The sequence below is a fragment of the Lottia gigantea genome (assembly GCF_000327385.1).
Source record: "Lottia gigantea unplaced genomic scaffold LOTGIsca_197, whole genome shotgun sequence".
In the NCBI taxonomy this organism is placed as follows: Eukaryota; Metazoa; Mollusca; class Gastropoda; family Lottiidae; genus Lottia; species Lottia gigantea.
The window spans coordinates 32,141-40,600 of record NW_008708388.1 but is presented as its reverse complement, the minus strand read 5'-3'; the positions used below and the strand labels follow the sequence as shown (position 1 = coordinate 40,600).

At 33.9% G+C, this 8,460-nt stretch overlaps 1 protein-coding gene across 1 annotated transcript; it reads right to left on the bottom strand.

Annotated features, from left to right (window-relative positions):
- Positions 1 to 141: 141 nt before the first annotated feature.
- On the bottom strand, positions 142 to 7,308 carry LOTGIDRAFT_174452 (hypothetical protein; the record flags this gene model as incomplete). Its single annotated transcript, XM_009053037.1, has 8 exons — positions 142 to 354; positions 1,485 to 1,564; positions 1,748 to 1,831; positions 2,161 to 2,358; positions 4,453 to 4,566; positions 5,061 to 5,369; positions 5,528 to 5,845; positions 7,248 to 7,308. The coding sequence occupies 8 exons, from the start codon at positions 7,306 to 7,308 to the stop codon at positions 142 to 144; spliced, it is 1,377 nt and encodes a 458-aa protein (XP_009051285.1).
- Between the last annotated feature and the right edge of the window lie 1,152 nt (positions 7,309 to 8,460).

Sequence of the window (8,460 nt, the reverse complement as noted above, 5' to 3'; positions counted from 1 at the left end):
TAGACGTTTATAAAGAACGAAACATTTAGTTTTAGGGTATGATATTAGGGCCTATCACACAAAAACAATATACAAATGAACAATTATAAATATATCTGAAGTAAATAATTATCAATACAGTATGTACATGTTCAAAAAAAATTAATGTCTTGGTGGAAGATAGTCCATCTCTTCATCACTACTATCCGAAGCTGGAGGTGGAGTTGGTCCTCTCTTACCATAATCTATACTCCCATATTCCACTTTATCTTCATCAACCGGTTTCTTGATCACCTTGTTGGACGGTTCCTTATCAAACTTCAGATCTACATACATTAAGTCATCACAGTCTTTATTGACTTTCTCTCCTGGAGTCTACAACACATAAGAAATAGCGAATTTTTAGACATGCTATAATTTGTTAAAACGGAAAATAAAAATTCGGTGAAAGTTGAGAGCATTTCAAAGCACCCAGTGTTGGAAAAGAGCTAAAAAATCGCAACCTGCTCAAATTCCCACATGAACTTCTCTTTCTAATCACATACAAGCGGACACGAAACATAAAAGCTTACAGGACTATAGCCAAAACATTTAATATATACAATGCAAGGTAACTTTCTCCCGGGAAAATTGCTTATGAAATACTAGTGTAGTAGTTTTATAACCACTTTTTTGGTTGAAAACAGGCCCGTAGCCAAGAGGGGAAAAGCCCCCCCCCCCCCTTAAATTCGTCGGGAAATGTCAGGAAATTGCGTTTCCAGGCGTCTAATTCTCAAAAAAGTTCTAAACGACACACTTAATTTCGTCGGTAAATTGCGTTTCCGGGCGTCACACTACAGACCCTATACAAATATCTTGAACCTTAAATTTACGAAATGTCAGGAAATCGCGTCGAATTCTCAAAATTGTCTAGGCGAGATCTCTCAGACCCAATACAAATAATCTTGAACCCTAAATTTGCTGGGAAATGTCAGGAATTTGCGTTTCCAGGCGTCTAATTCTCAAAATTTCTTGTGGTGGTCCCACAGTCCCTATACAAATAAACCTTAATTCGTCCTTAAATTCGTCAGGAAAACACGTTTCAGGAAGTTAAATTCTCTAAAATATTCTAGAGGGGGTCCCCAGACTTCAGAAAATCGTGCTTCCAGGTTTCCAATGGGCGTCCTCGGCAGCAATAAAAATAGCGATAACTACTGTAATACGTAACAAGGTTTTGCGGGAGGGGGTGCCTAAATTGCCCCCCTTGATTTGACGTCCCCCCCCCCCCCAGAAGTACTTGGCTGGCTACTGGCTTAGTTTAAAATAATGTTTAAGTTAATGTTCATGCACAGTATGTAAATGCACGGTGATGAGAACACAACCTTAGAGGCATCACAAACTCTGCCAGTCTTGTTTTTCTCAAAATATCATAACCTATCATCCTCTTTGTCCAAGGGATATCTAATTTTCGTCTGTAAAATCTGTGAGTTAGCAACTTTATATTTATAAGATCACATTTAACTAACCTCAAGAGAATTATTTTCATAAACATTTTCCTGCCCGATATTGGCTTTACCAATTATTCCGACATTTTCATAGACTTCACCTAAAAAAGTTCATAGATTTGCATTTATAAGCATAAAAGGAAGCTTTATCTGGCTTCATCCATTTACATTTTAAAATTATTATTGAATTTAGAATGCACCTGATCTACTCTTGATAATGTCAACACGGTTTTTGGGTTCATTTCAAGCGAATATGTATAAATATTGATGAAATTTGTTCTTACCAGCCTTTTTGGTTTTGGCATTTTGTCTTTCAGATCTGATATCGTTACCTTTCATTGTTTTCTTCACACCAGATTTCTTTTTATCTTGAATAAATGTCAATTAAATCATTGATAATCATTCTTCGTAGAATAAATTAATTACAAAAAGAACTCATTTATACATTGTATATATTCATAAAACAGTCTTGAGATCATCATTAATCTTAAAACACTACATTACAATGTAATATGCTGCCATGTAGACCTTGATAAGAAGCATTTTTTTACCGGACATTAATCCTCGACTTACGACTGAAACAAATCTGAATTTAAGAGTGAGCGAATGGAATACCGAAACCCTTAACAATTTTCATATTTTTTTCGATTAATGGAGTGTTCCCATTCTAATATGATGAGTTTAACTCAACTAGTACCTTCTTTTTTGTTAGCCTCTTTCTTTTGTACCGCGGAATAAACTGTTGCGACTTCAGCTATTGGTTTTGATTTATTTGTTTTCTTTACAGAAGCGTAAGTAGGTGCCGCTGTAGTATTTTCAGCGGCTTCATTATTTACATCTTCCTTATCATTTTGTAATTCATCGACACTCACGTAGGCCGGATTCGCGTCTATAACTGGAAAAGCAATTCACTTTGAAAATACATATACACAATATCATCATAACAAAGAATGTTTTATTAATAATAGGATTTCGGCTCACTTTTCTTCGATAACGATAAACACAGGTGAAAAGCCAGATCCTCTATTTGTTTAATTTTTTCCAGCTATCCGAATCTGCTGTAAAAATTGCTGTAGATAAACGAAGGGCCTAATACGTTAATAGAGTCATAATATCAGATATATATGCTTCGACTGTAGTCACTTCCAGTTAAATCAGATAGAAAGCAAACACTGTCTCATGTCTGCTTGTATTTTAGTTCCATAGTATTTTGATTATTTTAAGTGTATTGTGTAATAAAACATACTCATTCCATTTGTTGACCGGATATCATTTAAACCTCTGAAAAGTAAAAGCTATTTTACAAAAAGACAAAGTAAGAGCATAAAAGATTTAATCAATTATTTAGGTGATTTGTTGTTAAGTATCATCTCATGGACATTTCAAGTTACTGAGATAAATACGCTGTTTAGATGATTGTTTGAAAGCAAAATTCTTGCAAAAATATTCAATAGGGGTGGGGTCTGATAACGTGCAGATTAAAATGAATTCTGCACTGTGCAATGCATTCAATCCTGGAAATCGTTCATAAAGTTAAGACACTAAAATATTTAATGAGAAGATTTACATTATAATATGGTATATCTACCGAAAACTTCTTTAAAATTTACAGGACACGATTTTTGAGAAGAAAAATAGATCTATAGACTTCGCATGGTTCTGACGCAGTGTGTAACCGGTATTTTCCTAATTCAATAAATCACTAAACACATTATTTCTAATCATAGTGAACGATGTATGATACATTATACATAATAGTTTCATTATCGCGGAAACTAAGAAATTATTCAGCATATCGCTTGAACTCTATCTAATCTTTACACCGCTTAAATTTATATCATATTGATATGGGGATGGTATGTTCACAGGTTGTTTTCACTGTGTAGATTGATAAACAATTTGAAAGTAAGGGGGGGGGGTATGGATGGCTGGGTCAGCCTCCTTGTAGAAACTCCACAGTTGAGAACAATATCAGGTTTGGTGAGGGTACGTCACACTCCGAAACAGGTTCCACATCACGAAGTCTTCGTCATTAGCTATTTTTTTTACAAAATCTTCCACAAATTAGTTCCATCTTATTTATATATATATATATTATACGGGTTTTGTTTTGCTGTTCGGATCGTTAGTACTTGGTTTACTTATTAGTACACACATCGATTGGAAATGAGAATTCTTATCATGTTTGCGAAGCAGACAAACTTAGGTCAATTCCATGCAAGATTAAAGCTTAATTATTACTACCATCGACAACTGGAGAATGGCAGCCAAAGACATTTGCAATTCAAACACCCTAAACTATGCCACGTACAAAGCGATTTAAATTTCCATAAGTTTTACTTTGCACATCTCCGACAACCCAAGTTGTTTATGTGGTCAACCTATAGAGGATTCTTACCATGTTGGTTGACCGGAAATTTTTTTTATTTATTTATTCATTGTCTTTGTATTTATTGAGTGTGTATATATTAAGGTTATTTTAGATGTGATTTAAAATGTGATTACTTGTTTTCAGACTCGCACTTAAAATTTGCAAAGCTTTAATTGACAACTGAATAAAAGTATTTAATAAAAAAAAAGCCGTACTGAAATAAAACTAATAGTGAGTGACAATATTGTACCGAAAGTTTATTTTTCACTCAACGTATCTTATTTCCTTTTCATAAAATTGTCAGAATACTTACAACTGGGAGTCACTTTCGTTGTTTTTACCTGTTAAGAAAAAAAGACAAAATATGAGAAAACTACAAAAATAATATGACAGCCACGTTGCCATTTCGATTCATGTAACCATATCTCCCCCCCCCCCCCCCCCCCTTCCCCATTTCAACTTTCTTAATGTTGAATATAGGGGAAAATTGCCTGGGGGTCCCCTTTGACCACTCTCCCCTACCGAATGATTCATAGAAACGCCACTGCGCAGACGTGTATTAAAAGAATACAACAAAGAACAGTTCTTTGTGTAAAAAGACAGAATAGTTTACATTACCTTTTGATTTGATTTTCTTTCTTCGAATAACCAAGACAACAAATATAACAATAATTATCAAAGCTAAAACGGCACCAACCCCTCCCCCAATTAAGGTTATATTGTTATAAGGATCTGAAATCAAACACGTAACCACTTATCAAAGGTTACTATTAACTTCTTTTTAATTTCTTTATCAGATTATCACAGCAACAGGTCACACATGTATTAGTCGAATGTGTTCAGGATCTTTAATGCATGCCCATGCGCCAACATGGCAATTATAACGTTTTCAAGAAATATCTCAAAAGTAGCTCTTAGACTATCGTTTTTCATAGATTGTTAAATATTTGTGAATAAACTTGTTTGTTTTTACTGAACGTAAAATCCTTCCGTCTATAATTGTAGTCCGTTGAGTGCCAACAAGATAGACCTCGTCGAATTCAGCTTTTTTTTTCAACTGTCAATTGGTATAAAACCTTACCGTGAATATTTGTGAGAGATATAACTTTGCACTCCACACCCTATGTATCAATGGCTAGAAATTAATTTCTAAACCACTCCATCTACGCTTGAGTATCTATACTAACTTTTGATCTATAAAGCGCTATTTCCCACATAGAGCTTACCTTGTCTCGGTGCTGTTTTAAAAAGTTCACTCTGAGATAATGTACCAATTAGACTTTCACCATATTTATTACTAGCTATCACTCTGATATAATAACTAGTATCTGGTTCTAATCCTTCTATACAATAGTCAACTCGACCATTATTGGTACCATCTAGTATTGTGGAAGAATTGACCCATGTTTTATCATCAGTAGAATGTTGAACTATAAAACTTTGTGATGTTCCACCTTTAGATCCTGGTTTCCATTCAATACAAATTGTATCTGATGTTTTATTTAATAATACAAGTTCTGGACTATCTGGAACAGCTGATTGGTAAATTGAAAGTAAATATTGGGCGACAAGAATCTTTACATTTTAAATATTAATCAACAAATGCGTATTTATCAGCACAAAAAATAATGTGAAGCCCTTTCACATACGGATAAATCATTAAAGATGTAACACATTCAAGTAATAAACTTACTCTCAGATATAAGTAGGAACTGTAAACTATTACTCAGTCCATCATCATTGGTAATATTTAAATAATACTGTCTGTACATCTCATTTGAAGTAATGTTCATTCTTAACACAGATCTATAACTGTTAATAAATCTTTGATTGTTGATGACCAAATATGATTCTTGATTCCCAATCATTATATCACTACCATTATCTTTATAAAACCATTGAAAATTAGCACCAGGATAGGAAATCATATCTGCTGTTAATTCTACTATTTCTCCAATATCACCAGATACTTTTAGTCTGTGAACTTCTCTTGTATCTAATCGTGGTGAACCTATATAAATTCACATACTGTGAAACATAGTGAACCTACATATATATGCAAAGAGTAAATATTACTAAACATGGTGAACCTATATAAATATACAAACAGTAAATATTACTAAACATAGTAAACCTATATAAATATACAAACAGTAAATATTACTAAACATAGTGAACATATATATAAATATACAAACAGTAAATATTACTAAACTTGGAGAACCTATATAAATATACAAACAGTAAATATTACTAAACTTGGAGAACCTATATAAATATACAAACAGTAATTATTACTAAACTTGGTGAACTTATAAAAATATACAAACAGCAAATGTCAAATAGTGAACCTATATAAATATACAAACAGTAAATATTACTAAACATAGTTAACCTATAAAAAATTTACAAATAGTATATATTACAAAAGATGGTGCATCTATATGAATATATAATCAGTAAATATTACATTTTGTTATCTTAGTCATAAGATATCCGTATACTAAATTTCCATTGAATTTATATTTGTTTTAATCATATTGATATTCATAAACTGTTTCGAGCTGCAATGGACTATATGGAACCTCTGGCTTTCATGAAAACTATGCACACTCTCGCCCTTATGGAGACTATCGGCCTTATGGTCACTCTCGCCTGCATGGTCACTCTCGCCCACATGATCACTCTCGCCCGCATGGAAACTTGTATCAATATAATAACTACTATTCGAATCATCACCAATCTCGTAACACTCACCCAACCCAAGAATATAGACAACATAACCAGCAAAGACAGGACAACAACCCTAAAGTGAGGATATTCTACCAAGTGCTACAATGTTTGCATCATGCATCAATTATTTCATCGCAAGCTAACAATGGTCAACCATCTCGCAGATTTTGTTCAAAATTAATGACTTACATCGAGTTGTAAAACCAGCACTCAAGGGGGGCGGCTGCGTCCTTATTTAGTATTTAATTTATTGATCAAAAATAGAAGCAGTCCTATCTTTCGTTTCTCGTTCAGTCATACCGAAATTCAAGCTTTCGTTCAGTCATACTCGAATTCCATTTAGCCTAGCTAGGAAAAAATCTAATTTCGCATTACAAAGTTACGGAATTGTGTATATAAATCAATATCAACAATTCGTTCTAAATGAATGTAAAGCCTATGCATAATGCACTGTACTCTGTGTATTCAATTATAATTAAAGAATTACACAGCTCTGCGATTTTAGCCTGTAAAAATGTATAAATTCCATCCAGATCTAAAGTTATCCGAGGATTAAATCAAAGGAAAATAGATATGGACAACAACTTGAAAGAAGTTGTAAACTCATCATCTTCTGTAGCAATCACTCATGATGTGTTGCGAAATGACATGAAATATGCATGAGATTTGGACGAACTGACAGTCAAAGCGTCCCATCACTGTCGCTCTCGATCGTAGAACTTGTATCTTGATGTCAGCCATTGTGGAATTTTGAACTTTGAAATTTACGAGTAAACCTGTATGGTTGAGTCTGAAGTTGTGTTTGTTTTTATTTGAACTGAGCTAAATTTGCAACATGATGGTTGAATCAGCCTTAACACCGAGTCATTTTTTTACTACTACTGTTCACTTCATTGATAATAAATGGATGCTGAAAACTGCTGTCCTAGGTGCAGTCCAAAAAAAAGGCAGTCACACTTCAGAAAACATAGCAGCTGAACTCCAAACCAACAGCGACAACAGATAACGCTGCTAATGAAAAAAAAGCTGATGAAATCCTTCAGTGGGATAGATTTTGCTGCTATGGCCATAGAATAAATTTAGTTGTGAAAAAATGGCTTGGGGTTCCTAAAGTTGGAAAGCTTTTAGGCAAAGCGAGAAAGTTGGTGACCAATTGTCAAGTGTCACAGACCTTCTCCAGGAAAAACAGAAACTAATTGTTGATGGGCAGAGTAACTTGATTGAACACAGGCTGATCATTGATGTTGCCACGCCTTTGAACTGAACTATGTACATGCTTCAACGATTGACAGAACAGTTCCCTGCCTTGATGGCCTTGGCAAATGATCCTTCCTTATCAAAATATGCTAATACAACGCTTAAGAATTGTATATTCTCGTTTGAAGAACAGCCAGTTGTTGAGATCATCACTAGTGTATTAGTGCTATTTGTGTCATACAAAAATACTATGCGCAGACAAAAAACCGAACAATGCACAAGGTCTTGCCTATTGTCACCAAACTGCTCAGAATAATTGAAATAAATGAGGATGACTTGCCTCTTGTCGGTTGCTAATAGTAAACGAGAAGAATAATCTTACTAATTTTGAGAGAAAAAACATTAAATTAATTGAAAAGCTATCAAAACATTATCATTCGAAAAAGCGACAAAGGCAGTTTCTGTGTCATACAAAAGTTTCTGAAATCTATAATCAACTTAATAAAGCAAATCATTATCGCGAACTCGAGAGACCCATTTTCATTGAAACAGCGAAAAAAATAAATGATATTTTCAGAATTTTATTCTCAAAAAAGGTTTATTTCTGAAGCTGAATTTGCCGACCTTTCCGCAGATCAAAATATCAGACCACGTCATATTTACACTCTTCCTAAAATACATAAAGATCCAGAAAAT